Source organism: Pecten maximus, unplaced genomic scaffold (genome assembly GCF_902652985.1).
Source record: "Pecten maximus unplaced genomic scaffold, xPecMax1.1, whole genome shotgun sequence".
NCBI classification, from domain to species: Eukaryota; Metazoa; Mollusca; class Bivalvia; order Pectinida; family Pectinidae; genus Pecten; species Pecten maximus.
Window position 1 is genome coordinate 5,292 of NW_022982811.1, and position 20,710 is coordinate 26,001.

Below are 20,710 nucleotides of genomic sequence, written 5' to 3' on the forward strand. Positions count from 1 at the left end.
GAATGCCGCATTCAGCATACAAACAATGGAGAATCAATTATTATCGGGTAAACCAAAAAAACTTGCACTTTCTGCAAGTTTCAAAAATTTTGTCAAAACAAGTTATTAGTCTCAGAAATTTTCTTCAATGGCATAACGTAATATCTGCCGCACTGGATAATGTTGTAGGAAGAAGAAGAAGAAGAAGACGACGACGACGACGACGACGACGACGATGATGATGATGATATCACTATGCATTATGTATTATGAAAATAGTATCACTTACTGTTTTATCTTATAGAGTCCGGTTTCATTAAAGAGAGATGACCGATGTTTTCCACCTTGAAGAGGACACAAGAAATACATAACAAAGAAAAAAGTTAAAACTCATCAGAATGTAAGTATGCATGTTGTTAATATAGCAAACGTTTATACATGTAAATGAATAAAGGAAAGATATCTCCATGAAATCATTATTTTATTCTATCTTGGAAGACTGCCCTGCAGGTAGGGCGTAAGAATTGTACCTGCTGCCCCCATTGCATGATATCGTAAGAGGCGACTAAATTTGGGGTCTTATCTTTTCTCTTCTTTCTGAACAACTTTCTCTTCCTAATGTCTCCCTTGACAATGCCTCACTTTTGGCCTTTTGATAAGCGTTTGCCCCTGTGAGGAAGGCTTTGGGTTCTGTCCCCTAGCCGAGACATACTAGAGTCTTTAAAAATGGTAGTTGCTACTCCTGCTTAGCGCTCAGCATATTTGGAGTGGGACGACTGGTTCGCCCGTTGTCAGTATAATGTGACCGGGTGGGGTGTGCTGCTAGGTGTCTTCGGCAGTATGCTTCAGTGAGGTACCACTATAATTCGGCAAAAGTTCCGGCCTATCACAAGGAGACTTAACACGAACATACCGCAGCCTCCCAAAACACACATACGCACTCAACACACGCATACATGTCGCACGCACGGGAGGCCGTCCTTAAATGACCTTAGCAGTTAATAGGACGTTAAACAAAATAAACCAAACCAAACCAAACTATCTTGAAAGAATATCATCTAATATGAACTCATATGGAGACAGATTAATATAAGTACACTGTACTTGTTTCTGAATCCGATCATTTTCATTTATGTTGCTGTACTACATGTTGTATTGAATCACAAATAAAATACAATTTAAACTAATATGAACTCAATAATCTACACGCTGCCGCATAATGATGACTTCTTATGTAATCATCTGTAACGTAGAAAATGGTAGCAAACCCTTGGGATTAAAGAGACAGGTCGATTTGGCTATGTTCGAGTTGACCTTTACAAATTTTGAGATACATGTAATTTGCTTTCTGATATTACTAAAATTCAAGGGTAAACTGGATGTCCTGATTAGGAATAAAAGTGTAAATTATTAACGGAATAAATTACTGTAAATGAGTTGCATACTTTATATCTACCATAATTCAAAGTAAATGTGTTTGTCAACTGGAGAACATATAATATGGAACTCGATATGCAGAATATCGATAGAAAAAGAAGGCCAGTCCGAACTGAAACAAGGAGAATAATTCACCCTTTTGGAGAAAAGGGGTGGATTAGGAGTGAGATGTGATGATCTTAAAGATAGAGGGTGGATTAGGAGTGAGATGTGATGATCTTATAGAAAGAGGGTGGATTAGGAATGAGATGTGATGATCTTAAAGATAGAGGGTGGATTAGGAATGAGATGTGATGATCTTATAGAAAGAGGGTGGATTAGGAGTGAGATGTGATGATCTTATAGATAGAGGGTGGATTAGAAGTGAGATGTGATGATCTTATAGAAAGAGGGTGGATTAGGAGTGAGATGTGATGATCTTAAAGATAGAGGGTGGATTAGGAATGAGATGTGATGATCTTAAAGATAGAGGGTGGATTAGGAGTGAGATGTGATGATCTTAAAGATAGAGGGTGGATTAGGAGTGAGATGTGATGATCTTATAGAAAGAGGGTGGATTAGGAGTGAGATGTGATGATCTTATAGATAGAGGGTGGATTAGGAGTGAGATGTGATGATCTTAAAGATAGAGGGTGGATTAGGAATGAGATGTGATGATCTTATAGAAAGAGGGTGGATTAGAAGTGAGATTTGATGATCTTAAAGATAGAGGGTGGATTAGAAGTGAGATTTGATGATCTTAAAGATAGAGGGTGGATTAGGAGTGAGATGTGATGGACTCTGTTAAGAGTAAAAGTTGACCCCTGAGGTCAACTTCAATTTCATGGATGTAGCGGTTATCTTTACAATTAGATGCTGCCCGGGCTATCCCAGTGCAGCCAGTGTTCTAAATTGCATAGCTGTCAGGACACCTAGCTTTGTGACCACAGTGGATGTAAGATAATGATAGTTAATTAATTTTGGATTAAGAACAGCGTAACTTTTCTTCATGCCTATTTTCATTTTGTAATCGTTAGGGATTCCTTTGTGTTGTAAATGGTATATTGAGTAAACTTTGTATTTCAAGTCAGTTCCATTGTAAGCCTCTGAGCTAGGCACACGTCTATGCTTATCTTCAAGTCTAATACAAAATAGTACCAGAAGATTAGAGTTTATTATTTGTGTAATGTATCCGGGACATTGAGGGTAACAGACTCAATGAAATACAGTCCGATCTTGCACCTGTATACCGCCTTACCTCTCCCAATGTTACGTCACATCCTCGTGGTAATAAACGAAAGTATTTCTTCTTCTTCTTCTTTTGTCATTCGGCCTCCGTCAAAAAATGACGATTACGGCTAATGGGAGGCGTTGCGAATGCTCTTTTAAAAAAAGTGCAGGGATTTGGGTACAGTGAGAGGGTTTGTTTTGTTTTTTTTTTATTTTTTTTTAGTGGAAACTATAAGATAAAAGCATTTGATGGTGTGTTTATGGTGTGTGTTTGAGATCATCAAGGGCTGCATTGTGTATATGTGCCTTGAAGATCTCTAGTGTAGTGCATTGTACTGCTGCCACCGGGAGGAGGTTCCATTGTGTTATTGTGTGTGGGAAAAAGGAGTATTTATATGTGTCATTGGTGGCAGATAGGTGTCTGAAGGTGTAGGGGTGTGTTTGCCTTGTCCTAGGGTCAGCTGGGTGCATGATGCCGTGTGGGTCTATTGCGACATGATGGTGAATGATTTTGTATAAAAGTATGAGTCTGGTCTTGAGTCTACGTGTTTGAAGTGTGGGCCAGTTGAGTTTGTCCATCATGTCTTGTACTGAACTTGTGTTGTGGTATCTGTTTTGTACGTATCGTGCTGCTCTGCGTTGAATTTTTTCTATTTGATTGATTTGTTTAATTTGTAAAAACAATATATAAGATAAATTATACAAAGTGTATAAGATACCTCATAAAGTATATAAGATATGTTATATAATTTGGTTGATTACTGGATCAACATTGATCCATGAATAAATGTCAAGGCAGACTCTGATCACAATGGTCAGTTCGAGTTTGAAAGATAGCCAAAGATCTAAATAACCGGTTCGAAAGACGGGCACCTACGTCAGTTTGAAAGTCCTGGAGGCCACGCCTAAATTTTAGTGTACACAATATGTCTATACAATTACACACTACATCATAATACAATACAAATTGTATATGCCAAATAGTATGACAAGCCGTTGTGGGGGAAACAGGTGGATTGACAAATATTGATAAATATTGATAAATGAGTTATCAATATCAACAAATAATTGTAATATAAATAGATATACATATTCATTAGGTTTTTGTGTGTGGTCTGCACAGGAAATAGTAAACTGACCTTGCGCGCACATGTACAGACACCTTATTCTACAGACCCATCCCAGAGAGCCAGTCCCATATCTACTTACACCCCCATCATGTATTCATGAAAATGTAACGCAGTTATGGAAAACCTTCTGACTAAAGTTAGTTGGAATAAACATATCTGTTTGAAAAAAATGTAGTTGTTTGTCGTTTTATTACCAGTTGCTCTTGAATACCGTTGTCCGTACTATGCTGCCACGAAAGACATAGGTATGTTAAATTTCAATTCGATGATTAATTTGTATTTCTAAGTCAATTTGTATTGATAAGTTTGTTTTTGTTTTCCTAAGTGTAAATTTTAGACTTTTTGGTCACATACATGTATATTAAATAACAACTCTACCATGGAGCTAGTTCCGTTCGATTCACGTACGTCAATTGTTGGAACCCTACGTGTGTTGGTGTACACCTGTATGTGTAAAATCTAAATATGATTCAGACAAACTTAAAAAGAAGTTCAAGTTTATGTCTATGTTTACAGTCCCCTGTCGTTGAAACCGGAGGGGACTATAGTGTTTGTCTCCGTCTATCCGTCTGTCTATCTGTCCGGATGCTAGTTCCTTTGGGGCGCCAATTCATTTTTCAAATAAGTGATATCACCAATTCTAATAGGTGATATCACTTATAAAATTCTTAAGTGATATCACCTATTCGAATGAGTGATATTACCGATTCGAATTGGTGATATCAGCTATTCGAATGAGTGATATCACTTAATGAAACGAATAGGTGATATCACTCATTCGAATAGGTGATATCACTTTAAAAAGTTCGTGATATCACCTATTTGAATAGGTACATGATATCACCAAATGGGAATAAATAGTAAAACGGCGCCCCATAAGTTCCCAGATGATAACTTGAGAAAAGATAGATGGATTAGAATGAAACTTCATTTACGTTAGGTCATGAGGTAAAACAGAGTGGGATTGAGTTTGGGGTCGAAATGTCAAATACGACGGTCACTTTTGATAAAAATAGATAGTTTTCGTCAGTGTTTTTATTTCCAGATGATAGCTTCAGAAGGAATTGATGGATATGGTTGAAATTTCATACAATGTTTACTTATGAGATTAATACTGAACGAAATTTAGTTTGGGGTCGAAAAGTCAACTACGAAGAATAAGTTTGAGTTTCAGGGTTTTTGGATCATGTGTGATTACTATTTTTAGCGGGGGCCGGTAGGGGGCATGTATTGCTTTAGCAATACCCCAGTATGCTTGTTTTAACACGGTTTTAAAACGTGACTAGTTATCTTATAATCGAATTATATAAGATATATTATATAATTTCCATTATAAGATATCTTATATATTATATAAGATATATTATATCTTTTTATGAGATATCTCATTTATTATATAAGATGTCTTACATAGTTTGGTAAAATCCTGGATCAACGTTGCTCCGTAAATAAATGACAACTTGGCTTGTCATAGGCTTTACACGTTCCTTTGACCAAGAATGAAAAAAAGAAACCAAGGTTTGACACCTAGATCACTTATTAACTCCAGGGCCTGACCCCTAGATCATTTATTAACCCCAAGCTCACTGGCACTTCGTGCTATGTAAGCTAAAAACTAGAAATCGGGATATACATGTACGTGAATGGTATATGGACTAAAATGAACCTTTACAAATGCATATATATCTATATACTATAAACGGACAACAATTGGTAATAATACTAGTGAGGAGCAAAGTTGACAGCCTGTAATACATACATCTAAATATAGTGTCTCTAAGTCAAGAACATCGTCGGCCCTATAGATTCTTCTCTGTGTTTAACTCGTTTCACCCGTGGAAGCACGGGCTTCAGAACCTTCATTGACATAAATATTCATAGTTTATCGACTGATCCAGAGAACATAATTACATGTTTAAAGCGATGTTTTTGATTGGTGAGCTTTGTTTGTAGCCATTTTCCACAGAACCAATCAGATTAATGGATTTGATTCATGAAATATTCATTAATACGAGATTCTTCGTGCCAGTGCACATACGAGATCGACAGATCATGTGAGTACCGACAATGAACTGGCGAAGTTCGACCCACACAAAAACACAAAGGGTGGTAACTTTGAAATTATAACAAACTATCGTGATTGTACTAAAAAAAACTCCGTAGACAATGGGACAAAGTAGCAAATAAAGCCAATAACAATTTAATAGATAAGGGGCGATGGCCTTTTTTTTGTTTTTGTTTTTGTTTTTGTTTTGTTGTTTTTTTCTTCTTCGAAACAAAAGAAATAAAAAGAAAACAAAGGACAGTACCTACTCTAGAAAAAGGGAGACTGTCGACATCATAACAAACATTTAAACTCACATTCGATAAAACGATTGGACAAAATATGAACAAAAGAGAAAGATTTGCATTGAAATTCCGTAAGGGAAAGCATCACCTATAAGTATTACTTTCCCATATATCGAAGCAAGCATAATAATATTACGTTTGATGACCTTCAAACGCAATCCCGCCTTACGACGGTCGTGTATAATCATTAACTACTGTTAAAGTGTCTACCGTTTTGATGTTTTGGCATCTTTAATGAAGGACTACTATTCCTCTTTACGACACTTACCTTAAAACGGTATTCGCCGTGAAATGAAATTACTCCAACGAATCGTTTGAACAATTCATGCGCTTCTGAGGCCCGCGATGTCAAAGCAGGTCCAGACTTGTCTTAAATCTGATGCAATAGGCCTAAATGACACATTTTTTTCACCAGGTTGTATCTATGCAATGACAGTCGCTAGTAGAGTCTCAAATCGATATCCATGTAACCAGTGAGGCATGAAGTCAGCAATGTGCTGTTCTTGAGATAATCAATCGAGGCGACAATTAGCCGTCTGGGACGGAACTTCCTTGAAACAACCATGGCTCAGGTGTGTCATACAACTTATGTTGCTTCTTTGGTAAAGAAATCTGAAGGAAAGTCACGTGGTCGGACATGTGACCATGACATCATCAATTCACTTTCGGTCGAGAATCTCCCATGGCATCAGCAGACCATGCAAACTTCATGCATAAAAATCAAATTAATCATACTTGATATGAACAAAGTTCAAATTCAAGAGTTTGTGTTTGTTGTTTTCTTTCTTTCGTTTTTATGACCTTGTTAAATTTTGAATTACTAAGGCATGTTGTCATCAGAGAGTTATTTCCAGGCGTTTATGTTTTAGAGAAGTTATTTAAGTTATTCAGTATATCAGTTTTAACTATCTGTCTGACATGTTGTCCATAATTGTTTGAGTACATAACTCCTCATACTTTCTTTATGGATTTGGATAAAAACTCGTTATCCAATATATTAAGTGGAGAAAAATTCTAAACCATTAAGGGGCATCGAAGCTTCTAAAGAGAAACAGATTTCAGTAAAGGAAGAATGTGGTCTCAAGATCAGCTACAACCTATATTTTCTTTTAAAAAGACAATAGGGAAATACAGGCGTTTTTTCACCCAAAATGGACGGCAGACATTTTATCAGCGATGTCTGAAACAAAACTTCGGAAATGGTTAGATTTATTGGAGATAGCAGAAGGAGAACATATTTATTGAGTGATAGTAAAGGGAAGTATCTTAGGAGAGAGCAATGTGGTAGCAGACATGGAAATGATGGCATACATATAATTGCTAAGTGAGGAGCAAATACGAGCGAAGATCAATTCGTTGTCAACAAATTTGGAAACCAGAAAAAAATATTTGATTGTGAGGAGCAAGAAGCGGATGGATTATGGACATATGTGAAATGTAGCGAGGAATTCAGGGACCCCTGCGCTAAATTAAGGGAATGCCAAAGGTGCACGGAAAGATTCTATATGTGATGTTTCAACAAAACAGACGAGGAATATGATATATTTACAAAAGGAAAAGAATATATGTGGTTTTGTGAACCGTGTAGGGAAAAAAATATTTTTAAAAAGCATCGAAACACCATCTCAAAATAGAGGGAAAGTGTAACGAAATCATGATGGAATGTGAAGAGCGTATTGGGAAACTGGAAAGTCAGATAAGAAACGAATGTGAAATCAAAGTGGTGAAAAAGATTGTCAGGAAGGAGATAGGGAAGGGAAAATCTATACGTAACGAAAGGAAGGTTAAAGAGATCATCCAAGAGGAATTTATCAAAAATAAAGAAGACATTGCGGAAGAATACGATAACAGTGGAGTAGCGGGCAGAATCAGTGACATGTCGTCATTAATGGATGAAATAAACCAAAGGAAAGTCAGAGAGAACACTGTGGTGATTTATGGCAAAGAGGAAATTGAGAACAGTGAAAAACAGGAAAGGATAAAATATGACACAACACTAGTGGTGGGTATAGCAGCCATCAATGAGATAAATAAATATAATGTGTCAATTAGTCGCGTGAAACACAACGAGGATGAAGTGAACAACAGACCTCTACTAGTGTGTTTCAAGGAAAAGGAGGGAAAAGGAAAGATCTTCAAAAATGTGCAAAACATTAAAGACTCGGTAAAATTCAAGTAAGTCAGGATAGTAAACGACTTAACAAAGGCAGAAAGAGGAGAAGAAAAAAGACTGTATAATTTAAATCACGCCAAAAAACCGAATCAGATAGAGGAGGTTTCAAACTCGGGGGAATACAAGTACAAAGTTCACAATAAACATTAAAAAAATACCGGTAGTGGTCTACTACTTTATTTACACAAAAACTTGGATGCAAAGAAATTATCTATGGATACCAAATTTCAGGAAAACATATTCGTAATGAGGGGAACAGGTTTTGCATAAATGGCAAGTCTGACCCCAAAGGGGCCAAAGGAGCGGTCCGTTAGAGAAATAGAAGTATTTCTTTTAAATCGCTACTAGTCATAAAGTTATGAATGGATTTGAAGTCAATTCAGACAGAGACATCCTTGGGGGAAGGGAAACAAATTTTGCATAAAGGGTGACACAGACCCCCAAGGGGCCAGAGGGGCGGGGCCCAATAGGGGAAATAGAGGTAATGTCTTTAATCGCTACTAGTCATACAGTTATATAGTTTATACAGATTTATCCATGGGGGAAGGGAACAGATTTTGCATAATTGGTGACACTGATCCCCTTGGTCAGAAGGGCGGGGCTAAATAGGGGAAATAGATGTAAGTCTTTTTAATCGCTACTAGTCATACGTACTTATTGGGCCCGCCCCTCCAGCCCCCTGATTTTTTTTGATAAAAAAGATATTCGGCAGTCGGGCATCTTAGATTTTGATTATTGAAGTTTGTTATAGCTATTTCTTGAAAAGAACGGGAGGGATATGACTCAAACTTCACATGTATATGTTCCACTTGTTCTTGTTATCAGATTATTAAGAGGGAAAGAAGAAAGGAGGGAAAAGCAGAGAGAAGATCAGGCTGACTTAGAAATAAGTCATACAATGGGTGGCGCCAAGATCCCTCTAAGATCTCTAGCTTAGTTAGCTTCTCTATCAAAGAATCAAGGTCACATGAACAGCAACAACAGCTTATTCACCACAGACAAACTCGGCAGGTAGATCTTGTACCACACAACTGTTGGAGGTGATGGAAGTCTGGATGGAGGGAGGGGGTTTATATCAATCAGGACTAGACTCACAACTTCTATGAGATTGTGTTGGAGGGAAAATGGATAATTTATCTTTGTTTGCTTGTCTAGTGAATATCAGAACGTACTGTGTAAGATTACTTATGTCAACATCTATCTTTAAATGCAAGATAATGTGGAAAACAAAAGTAGATCAGACAAACTGATGGTTTCAGACTGATTCCTTAAAAACTGTGACATCACTATTTGTCTTCAAAAAGAACGTTAAAAAACACTTTTTAACAATGTATCTAACAAATTGATTTTTAATTTATTTACATGATCAAACTAGAATATATTGTCAACATTCCACATGCTACTGTCGCTCTAGTATTTTTGTAAATGATTAACAAATAATTGTTAATATGTTTTGATTTTTAATTAGACGTGTTTGTGTGAGTGAGTGAATGTGTGAAGGAAATATTGACAAAAAAGTTACGATGTTTGTATTGCTGTCAAAATGAATGTTTTTGTTTTCTTCATGTTTTATGTGAGGGCCATATGTAAGATTAGTACTGTACTAAATATGTAACCCTCGTGAAATAAAGTTTTATTATTATTATTATTATTACAAGCTAACTGGTAAGAAGTATTTATATATTAAAGTATTTAAAAGGTAAAAATTGTAGTAATCCAGATGATTCTGCCGTTGATACATTTATTATGAGGTGTTTACAAAAGGATAAAGATAGTAACGTGGCCCTGTGGTCAGGGTCTGCTGAAGGAATCAAATCAGACCTGCAGACCAGTCAATTTTAAACAAAGATGCACTGTACATGAGAAGTACAAATATTCTGAATTGAAAAATCCCGCGGATAAGCAATTAGATCGACTATGGTTGAGAAGATGATTTTTTTATACGACCATATCTGTAAACTGTAAAACGAAAGTAGGTCTAGACCAACTAGGTAAAGCAAATGCTGCTATTTTCGCAATAACTGTTCGTTTTACTTGATACGATAGCTATTAACAAAATCAATGTTACCTTCCTTTGTAATTTAGCACATTTGTGTCTCAAAAAATACGAAAATAATCTGGAATAATATTCAATGATCTTCTGTTTTTATTATCGTCATGCATGTTTTCCGGGTCACGTTCTAATAGCATGTGGGCTTCCGGTTACGTCATCAAATTTATTTCCCGCGAATTTATTGGGAAATCTAAATTACCACTTAAAATCAACCGAAGTTTCAAATGCACAGATGCTTTGATTTAAGCAAAGATGGCGACCTAAAGCTGTGTGGCGGTTTGGATTGGAATTAAATTGCGTATATTTCGGCAAGTAAACATCGTACAATGTTCCCGTGTTGTCCGATCATCTACTTTTGTCAATATTTATTCAGAACAGTTGTTGTTTAGTCGCTTCGGTCATTAACATAAAAATTCGGATTATTATATAAATACTTATTTAATTATTCACATTCTGATCTATCTGAGTTGCGTCCATTCGTGTTACTCTCTCAGATGGTATTTTGATAGCTTGACAGCCGATGGGTACCGAAAATGCAACTTTCTTTGGTGAGGTAAAAAGGGGCGGAGGTTTCTTTATACTTAAATGATATTTGTATATAGGCATGTATCTGTGATGAAATGTGTTTGGTAACCCTTTTGGTTCCTAGTTGTGCATGTTTACTTAGGAAAATGATCTAAAGTAAGATGGCTGTTAGGCAACCATTTTGAAATTTGACGGTTAAAGGTTTTTATCACGATTTCTCATAAAGTTCTTCGTGGATCTTTCTTAAATCTTGTTTTGTGGTTCATCCTGGTGTCTAGTTGTGGGTATTGCATTTGGAGACTGATAGAAAAACTTGGAAAACAAAATTGGCGACAGCTAGGTGGCAATCTTGGATTTTTTTAATCACTATTTCTTCAGAAGTACTGGAATTATGTTTCTCAAACTTGATGTCTATGTTACTCTTGGTCCCTATAGCCTAGGTGTGTCCATTTAATTTTAGATTTTAAGTTTGATTTGAAAACAAAATGGCTGACAGGCGGCAATCTTTGATTTTTTACATTTAAAATTTAAGTTCTTAGATCCCTCTAAGATTTCATTTGTTTTCTTCCTATTAAATGATTAAAAGGAAGAGAAGAAAGAAAGGAAAAGTAGATATATCGATCAGTATTACCTACCCTATAATTTCAACCAATTCAATTATTCAATGTGGGCGCCAAAATGCAAGATCCATACATTATTGTCGGCCTACGTGGGATCTTTTAAGTTAAGTCTTGCGTAAGAGAAGGTTATCCGGCCAGTCTATGCATATTTTGTATCATATGTGTGGATTTATTGTCATTAAGCTCTGCTGTAAAAGGAAACCAAAACATTACTACAAACAAATGTTATATCTGAAATATAGTTCTATTACATTAAAAAAACGAAGAGGCCCCTGTACATGTTCTAACCGTGATTAAGCGTCTGGTTGATCGAGACTATACCCTACCGGTAGGCTTAATGGCCTTGTTTGGTGACCGAACAAGACTGTCATGAGAGTAGAAGAAGTAATTAGTCTATCCGTATTTTAGCATAGACTATACAATAGCCAAAAAGTCTTCCTAAAAGAAATTGTATGTGATTCTAGTAGATGTAGTATAAGGTGCATGTGGTAGGTATGCCTTAAACAAAGGGGCGTAACTGTTAACTAACATTGAAATATGCCTAACGTTAGGCTTACTTATTGTTGAGATAGAATCCAATTTTTGTTCTGAATGGTATTTTTCTGGGTTAATGGAATGTTTAAATATATGCTTTCATTTTAGTGCTTCTGACATTTACTTGTTGAAACGCAGGAAGTGAGGAAAATATTCAGGAAATAGAATTATTCATGCAAAGGATGAATTACTAATGTACTAGCCTAACAAGAACATGCTCTTTCCTAAAAGTGTATTTCCTAATTAACGGAAGAAGAAAGGCACGGCTCATCACAATCCCTGTGTTTAAAATATGGATGATGATTCGCTTACAATACTATCTAAAATATTGATAGGTTGGCTTAAAGTCTTAAGTCCTAACACACGTTTTCTAACCGTACTCTATGCTTCATTCTGATTCCAATATGGCGGCCCCATGAAAACGTGATGTTTACATTTTATCAAAGTTTACAGGGAAGATTAATGCTGTTCTACTTGTACACTTTCGGATCAAAAGTCTTTTTTAATATAATTTCTTTTTAGTTACAATCACTCGCCCTGACTTCATTCGTGGTTGTATTTTAATGATGTTTGGTTTGTTCAAAATCTACATCAAAAATGTTGTTGCAAAAATTCATGTATAGTAAATAACTTTTGAATATTCATGTACCATATACACTGCAACAGAAATGAATGGTATTGCTATGAAAATGAAATTGAGACCAATATCTTTCTGCTTATAAACTTTTGTTGAAATCGGCCAGTCAAACAGTTTATGGGTAGTTTCCCCTCAGGATTTTGTTCCATTTCCCCCCTCAGATTTCTGTTAAATTCACTGAAATATTGTATTTTTCCTCATTTTTATGGCAATAATATTCCCAAATACTCTAGATTTGCTTTCCTAATTAACAATTTGCTGTTTTTACTTCGAAAATGTGTTTTTAAAGCAAAAAACTGAATTTTCCCCTATGGTCCAAAAAGGGTAGTTTACCCTAAATTCTAGATTGATCCCTGTGGGTCCTTTTCTTGGGTGCAATTAATTTTGTTGGTTCACTTTTTATTTTAGATATATATGATTAATGAAGAATAACAAGCAAGATGGTCACATAGTCGGAATGGCATTGGTGGCGTAAGGAAGGACGCTGCCAAGTTCTTGCCAAACATATATTCCCTCCTCAATTTCTGCCAATATTTCATCAGATGGTTATTGGTAAGTGCAGGGATATAACTCTGGCCCTTAAAACCTATGGGAGATTTTATGAGATTAGCAAAATTCCTATGAGATTTGTCTGTATAAAGAGGTACAATTTTGAATTTTTAATGAGATTTTTTTGAAAAACATGGGTAAAAATCCCCAAATCTCTGCCAAAAGTGATCCCTGTAAGTGGTCAAGTACATTAGATAATCTTAAGTGACTTATGACATATTTATTATTGTTGTGTTAGTATGGTAATATATTATAAATAGAAATACAATTGCAATATGATGTGATAAAATCTAGTAGCCTTATACATTTCCTATGTTGCCTGAAAAAGACTATGTAACAATCACTGTCAGCCAATGAAAACTAATTTTAAGAAAGATCCGATATTCAACATGGCCAGCAATGAATACACCGATTTTTTTTATCAATATAAACGTGTTGCATGATGGTTATTTTTTTATACAGATGTCCCATGGCTATAAAAGTAACTCGTTGTCCTGGAAATCCTCTGACCACTATTTATGGAGCGTGGAAGAAATATTAGGGCGTGGTGCAACAGCTGTTGTACACAAGGCTGTTCGAAAGGTTGGTAGACTGGAATTAATGTGCAATTATTACTTCTCAAAAAAATGTTGTCTTTAGAAAGAAAATGTTGACTGATCCTTGAAACAGACTTCTGATCATTTGATTATGTGACAAGTTTTTCACTCCAGTAGTAACAACCAAATTTTAAAAATTTGATTTAATATTATCAACACTTGCCACCTCCTTAGTTGGACAAAATTCACTTATTCAGCGTGATGACGTAACATATACTCAAATAGCATTGCGGGTATTCTGATGGCACATCGGTAATTAACACATTCACATTTCGCCCAGGAAACTGGATTGTAGTTTGATTAATGATTGAACATGAAAAGGTAGAGAGTTATACTGCCACACAAGGCAGTGAAAATATAAGTTTTATTAGTTTGATAAATTTCTATATTTCACTGCCAAAAATGCAATAAAAGTTGATATAATTTCTTCCTTAAATATATTTAAAAAAAATGAAATTTGGTATATATATATATATATATATATTTTTTTTTTTTGCTTACCTCTAGCAATGCACACAATATTTAATGCATGCAGAATAAATAGAGTGAACTGTAACATCCTTTGAATACAGATATGTTTTGAGGTGTTGAGGATAGTTACTGGTTGGTAATGTTTGATTATTTTTTGTTCTAAATTTTTCAGGATAATGGCGAAGGATGTGCTGTTAAAGTATTTCACGATCGCGTCACATTCCATCATTCATCAGTACCCAGGAGAGAGTTGGATATTGTTACAAGTCTAAATCACAAAAATGTCATACGCATCTTTGGAATTGATGTTGATGTAAGTTATGGTAAAACACAATTCTAAACAGATAAACTTTATGTTTCACACACATTATTAATTGATAATTAGCACTGAATGTTACAGTAGTTATATATAATGTTCTCTAATAGTCTGTTTCTGCCTGTCGGACAAACCTTTTTTTTTTTTTAGATTTTAAAACTCAAGATCATGTGATACTTATATATAATTATATACGTTGCAATTATATAAGAGGCCAATATATATATTCAGTAAATGCGTGTAAAGGTCAATGATTTTACAATGGACAATAAAACAATGGACAATAAAATAGTGTAATATGTACGTATTATATAAGTATGTGTGCTTCACAATCCCTACAAAGTTCAATGTCTGTAACAAACATCATAATTAAGAAACAAAAATTTAATTCTATACTCAAAAGCTTTAGTTGTAAAAGGGGAAAATGATTAAAATCAAAACGATTCTAATGTTTAAAGCAAATGATGTGCTTCCTAAAATTTATAGTAAAATATCTTTTTAATTGGACATGGTTAAAATAAAGCAAAAGTCTGACTGATGGACCATTGTAATTGATATATGTCTTTTTTTATTTTTAAAGAAAAAAAGTCTGATAATGTATGCATGTCGTGTAGGTTGGATTTTTTTTATTAATTTTTGCCATTTTCCTTTTCTGTCATTAGATAGGCATTGAGATAGATTTTTGGGAATTACAATACATCAAGATAATTTTTTTGTGGTAATATTTACACAAACAATACATTTAGATATTTTTTGTGTGTTGATATTTACACTAACAAAACATTTAGATATAAAGCAATACAAACACGTGATTTAGATATTTTTTTGTGTTGATATTACAGTCCTCAGGAATTCATGTGTTGGGTATGGAGTATTGCCGTGCAGGAAGTGTCTTTACACAACTTGATAAACCTGAAAATGCTTTTGGATTTCCTGAAGAAGAATTTCTGCGAGTCCTTAGTGATATTGGTAAGTATTACTTACATCAAGACAGTTAGTGTAAAAGTAGAGAGTATCGGTGAGTTTTTCATGGTCCCTAGGAAAAAGTTATAAGCAGACTGTTGTGTGAATTTCCTTATAGCATTTATTAATAATGGCAGACAGCTGCTAATGTTTTGAGCCTCAAGGTTTATTTGTCAGCAATGCAAATCAAACACATACTCATAAAGATCTACTGAAGGCCATAGAAATCATCAAGGTTTTCTAGGATTAAGATTAAGATACCGGTCAGATTTGAAGGTCATCTTAAAATTTTAAAGATATTTAAAGTTCATTAAGTTACTGCAGCTGTGAAATGTTTTCATATCAGAAGATATTTTTAGTTTTTAAGTACAATGGTTCATTATGTTTCAGCTCACGGCATGCACTATCTTAAACAAAACGGAATCATACATCGCGACATCAAACCAGGCAACATCATGAAATTCATTGATGACGATGGCAGGTAGGGATGATTTTTGTTATATCATTAACACATAGATATTTCTCATCAAAGTGTCTTGGCTTCTAAGTATTCAATGTTGAATGTAAAACAAAGCTTTCCACGTGATAGCATGGCCTAATTGAGCTTCCTTTTTTCAAAGTCGGACTGTCCTTTCTTTTGATTGCATTTGAGGTCTTCTGACAGGTCAGAGATCAAGGGGATTGTAATTCAAAATAGAAAATTCTAATTTAGAATTTGTAGAGCTGGATGCCTTAACGATGGTGATGGAATACTTGTTGGGAAATGTTTTATCAGGTCAGATTAAGGTTCAAGTATCTGAAAATTGGGTTGTACATGGTAGAGTAGCCTTGGGCTTATTTCAAACATTATATTAACAGTGGTTGGTTGTGACTGCCTTTCTGGTCAATCTTAGTTGCTGTCTTACAATCTTTCTGTTGTTGTATATTCAGCTGGCCATTATTTATTTTTGTGGATTCCTTTGTACAAAATTGATATGATATAAAATTTATTTATTTTACAACAATCGCGAAACAAGTGATGCCAACTTCTATTTGTTCAGTCTTGTTAGCATGGATGACGTGCGTGAGGGGTCTTACTGTGGGAGGGAATGGGAATACCCAAAGAAAAGCCACATGGGTGGGCAGGTGACCCTTATACCTTTAAATCTTGAAAATAAGAATTATTTAATGCTGCTAAATGTGCAATATAAATATATCCTATGTAAAAAGTAGAGTACATGTATTGCGTTCTCAGATTTCAGGAAGGGGCAGTGGCTGTTGAATGTATATAGTATATATTATATTACATAGCCTTGAAAAGAAAATTAAAATAGAGGTGATATTATAAGGTTATCCATTCCCTGGCTTCACACACTTGAATTTAAATGATGTGGTGTCACTACAATTTGCCTAAGCTATTGGACCTTGATAGCTTCAGTGATGGAATGGAAATGTACTTTAGGGATTGAGGGAAACATATGCCTGCTGTTACCACTATATACTCTATGATGGCACTATTGAACCCTCTACAGAAGTTTGGATTAATAGAATCTTACATGGGCCTGTTCTGTGGTCAGGGATATCTCAACTCTCGTGTAAGAGTTTGGCTGGCCAGCACGTCCTACAGGCCCATGTTTGATTATTTTTCTCGCATACTTAAAAAAAAAAAAAAAGTGGAAGTTGTTGTGAAACCTTTTTAATGCCCCCTTATCAATATCCCTGTGAAGCAGTAACAAGTATGAACTTTTTAACATGGGGACACGAAAGAGACCAAACTTCAATTCATTCCTCCTAAACACTACTTCACTCTTTTTCTTAACCTCCTTTTTTTCTAGCTACTGTATATGTCTTTTTTTAATTCCTTTTTGAGACAGTGCATCATTTCTGGCCGTATCGATGAGCATAGGTCCAAGAGTTGAAGGGTTTGGGATCAGCCCTGACAAAGGTCTGTCAGACATGCAAGTCTTTAAAAGTTGTTCCTATGTCATTACTGCTCTCTGCTCGAAGTGTTAAAGGTGGTCACAACCGAAACAAATAACAATTTTCAGATTAAATTGAACAAAGTGCAAATTGAAGATTGTCTATGTCCAAAATTAAGTCTCACAAAATGCTGGTTCTGAAAAATATAAAGTTACATAAATATAGATTTAAATTCATGACTGATCTGGATGAAGATATAACATGCAATAACAGGCACCCATATATGCTCCCGAATCCCATAATGCAGTAGAAAATCTTATGTTCTGATGTGAACAAAAAATAGCCAAAGAAAAACGGTGTAACAGTAACAGTCTGCCATAAATAGTATTATAGAGAAAATGTAAACAATATCCCAAGATATCTTCAGGGGGTAAAATAAATTGTGGGAATGTTATCAAAGAAGAAATGGAGAAGTCTTCACTCTACTCAATACCCTGCATACTTATATTTATAATTAGTACTTGTGGAGGAAAGCCTGGCTACTTTTTGTTCATTATGTCCTGTTTTGCTTTCTTTATAACTGAACCATATGAACTTATGTTTTTTTTTATCTCAAACTTCCTATAAAACTAAAGAAAATATTTGATTGTTGACAAAGTCATTGTTGAAATGAAAATAAAATTCACAGTCTGGGTACTAGAATCTTTCCCGGCACTGGTGTGTAATTTTCACACATTATTTGGTCGTGTTTAGTGTCACCTGCCTTTAAATAATTATTGTGTCTCTTTTAACTATAGCTTTAAGACAGGCCTATTTATAGGATAGTATTTTCCTGGTCAAGCTGGACAATACACTGTCCAAATAAAGTAGGTGAAGAAAGAAATTGACATATGGAGGCAAAATGAATTAACATATACATTTTGTATGTGAAATTTGATAATTACCGGATATAATATTATGTGGGCGATATGACTGCTTTAAAGTGACGTCAATATGGGCCCGATACCTTTCATAGAACACGTACGTAAGCCATGTTAAATTAAAGATATTATGTGCGTAATTGTACACACTGAAAGGTGAAAATATTCAATATTGTGTCAGTAAATGGTAGGTGTGGCCAGGAAGTGCAGCAGGGATTGTCTTGAATGACGCACAGAGGTTCATAGAAACAAGTTTTACTATGCATTAAGCACAAAGGATCTATATATAGTGCACAGAATAGAAACAAAAGACCTTTAACAAGAAAATTTGTCCTTTTTTCAGGTTTTTGAGATCGATAATGGGCCATGTTATTTTTCCCACAATGTAATAATGGATAAACTCTCCTTCAAAATTCAATAGTTTTGCAAACAGAGATAAAAAGGACTTATCTGTAATGGGTGGAAAAAAACTTAAAATCTTAGAATATTACATTTAATTTAGATATGTTTGCAGTTTTGTGGAAATTTGTTAGAAGTTCCATTAATATTGTTGTAAATAAATAGTATTTTAAGTCATTTTATCAACATTTTAAAATGAATTTTATTAAATGAATATTTAGGACTTTGACCTCTGTATCAAACTATTTTTAAACATCAATACATTGGTTATGGTATAAGATATCAACCTTGATACAGTTACATCTTGACATGACCTTGTGGAGGTCCGGTAGCTCAATTGGTTTCGTGTTCGTCTAGACATCTGAAGTCCAGGTCACCTTCAAGTAAAGTTACATTCATACCCTTAAAGTCAAAATGATTATCATTGATGACCTGAGCAAGACTCTGTGTATAAAGATAATGTCGATGCGTATTGATGCCTTGCTCAAGTCAAAACTAAACAAGGAACAAGATTACATCTAGTCTAAAATTAAATGCAAGTGTGAGCTCCTGTATTGTGTCATGTGTGTAAATCTCAAACCAATACACTAATTCCTAACTACATCTTCGGTGGTGTATTCGTTGGGACCAGGAGCATAATTAACAGCTGTACCCAGCACTGTACCAACTGCCTCATGGAAATGAGCAGATCCAATTAGTGAAGAGATGATGACTGTTGGTATAGTTGTCATATGAAAGTTGTGTTAATAAGTGCAGAATGTTGTGGAATGTTTAGGTTCATGAGAACGGTTGTGCACCAACCAGGAAATTTGCAGTCTAGACATTGATAATACTTTGTGACTATGTGCATCATGACTTCATAACTGTGAAGTTGTTCATCCCTGTTTAAGTGCAGAGAGGGATCGTTTACTAGATCATCGTTACGCTTGACTTCACAACTACAAAGAAGTTGTCCATCCGGTATACATGTGTGCAGTAATTTACATACCGTATTTATCCAACAATAAAAGCCCACGGATACCAGGTAATAAGATCACCATATTGTTTCAAATTCAGTATAAGATACCAGAGTCACTGTAATGTGTTGGTCCCCTTGGATTTATTGGATAAATACAGTTAGTCCTGTAACTTATACCAGAATAGTACATTTTCATCCATATGTTGAAAAGTTACATAATTAGTCTGCAGAAAAGGTAGAGTGTAAAACTATGCTCTTTAAATATTCAATCGTGACTAGGTTATAGGATGAAATTTTATAACGTAATGAAAATTTGTCTTATCAGTTTCTCATTTGTATAATGTTTTGTGGTCATTTCACTGAGTTTATATCATATCTGATTCATAGGTGGTTTTCCTCTTTGTCTACAGGATGTCCGTTTTTAAAATCTCAAAGAAGTCATGTTTTCACCCACAAATGTGTGTCTGTGGTATTTAGTTTTGACATAATCATTTCTCCAAATGTGGATGATGAAAGGCATCTATTGTCGTACAAATTATGATTGTGACGTTTGTTTAAAATGCAATTCGATGCTTCCTGTTGAAGATAACATGTTTAAAACATGTTATTTATCATATTCAACTAGAAACTATCCGAAATAAAATAAAAACTACCTCAGTAACTTTAACACGATCGATGTGTTAATAGGTTGGCATATGCAGCCTGTAGTACCCACAGACTTTGATAAGAGGTCAAAATAAAAAAACAATATAACAAACATTTTTGCCAACACACTCACTCTTTAGGATGGTCTGCTGGGGTATTGTTTAACATCCTATCAACAGCTATGCATGTATGGTCATGTATGGACAGCCTCCCCTGCGTGGGAACTGCATGGATGTTATAAATGTTTGGGTCCATGGGGAGGCTGTGGTATAAACTTCTTGGACTTTTTGTGATAGGTCGGAACTGATACAGACTTTATAGTGCTGTCTCTCCGAAGCATATAATGTA

The 20,710-nt window shown here is 35.0% G+C and overlaps 1 protein-coding gene across 4 annotated transcripts; it reads left to right on the top strand.

Moving 5' to 3' along the window:
- Window positions 1–262: 262 nt before the first annotated feature.
- LOC117320976 (inhibitor of nuclear factor kappa-B kinase subunit epsilon-like) lies at window positions 263–16,059 on the top strand. Of its 4 annotated transcripts, none has more exons than XM_033875462.1 (6): window positions 263–379; window positions 13,055–13,198; window positions 13,658–13,777; window positions 14,435–14,575; window positions 15,421–15,547; window positions 15,932–16,059. In XM_033875462.1, exons 3-6 carry the CDS (start codon window positions 13,658–13,660, stop codon window positions 16,024–16,026), a joined length of 483 nt encoding a protein of 160 aa, XP_033731353.1. In that variant the 5' UTR covers window positions 263–379; window positions 13,055–13,198; the 3' UTR covers window positions 16,027–16,059. The 4 variants fall into 4 exon arrangements, with proteins under 4 accessions (XP_033731353.1, XP_033731355.1, XP_033731351.1 ...); XM_033875464.1 differs by lacking the exon at window positions 263–379 and adding an exon at window positions 11,775–11,859; XM_033875460.1 differs by lacking the exon at window positions 263–379 and adding an exon at window positions 11,797–11,963.
- The last annotated feature ends 4,651 nt before the right edge of the window (window positions 16,060–20,710 follow it).

What these genes read in the sequence shown, in the direction of transcription:
- LOC117320976 (XM_033875462.1), top strand. Translation starts at nt 13,658, where the DNA reads ATGTCCCATGGCTATAAAAGTAACTCGTTGTCCTGGAAATCCTCTGAC. An exon ending in TCTTTGGAATTGATGTTGAT is followed by an intron (nt 14,576 to 15,420) that starts GTAAGTTATGGT and finishes TTGATATTACAG; the next exon opens with TCCTCAGGAATTCATGTGTT. An exon ending in GCGAGTCCTTAGTGATATTG is followed by an intron (nt 15,548 to 15,931) that starts GTAAGTATTACT and finishes ATTATGTTTCAG; the next exon opens with CTCACGGCATGCACTATCTT.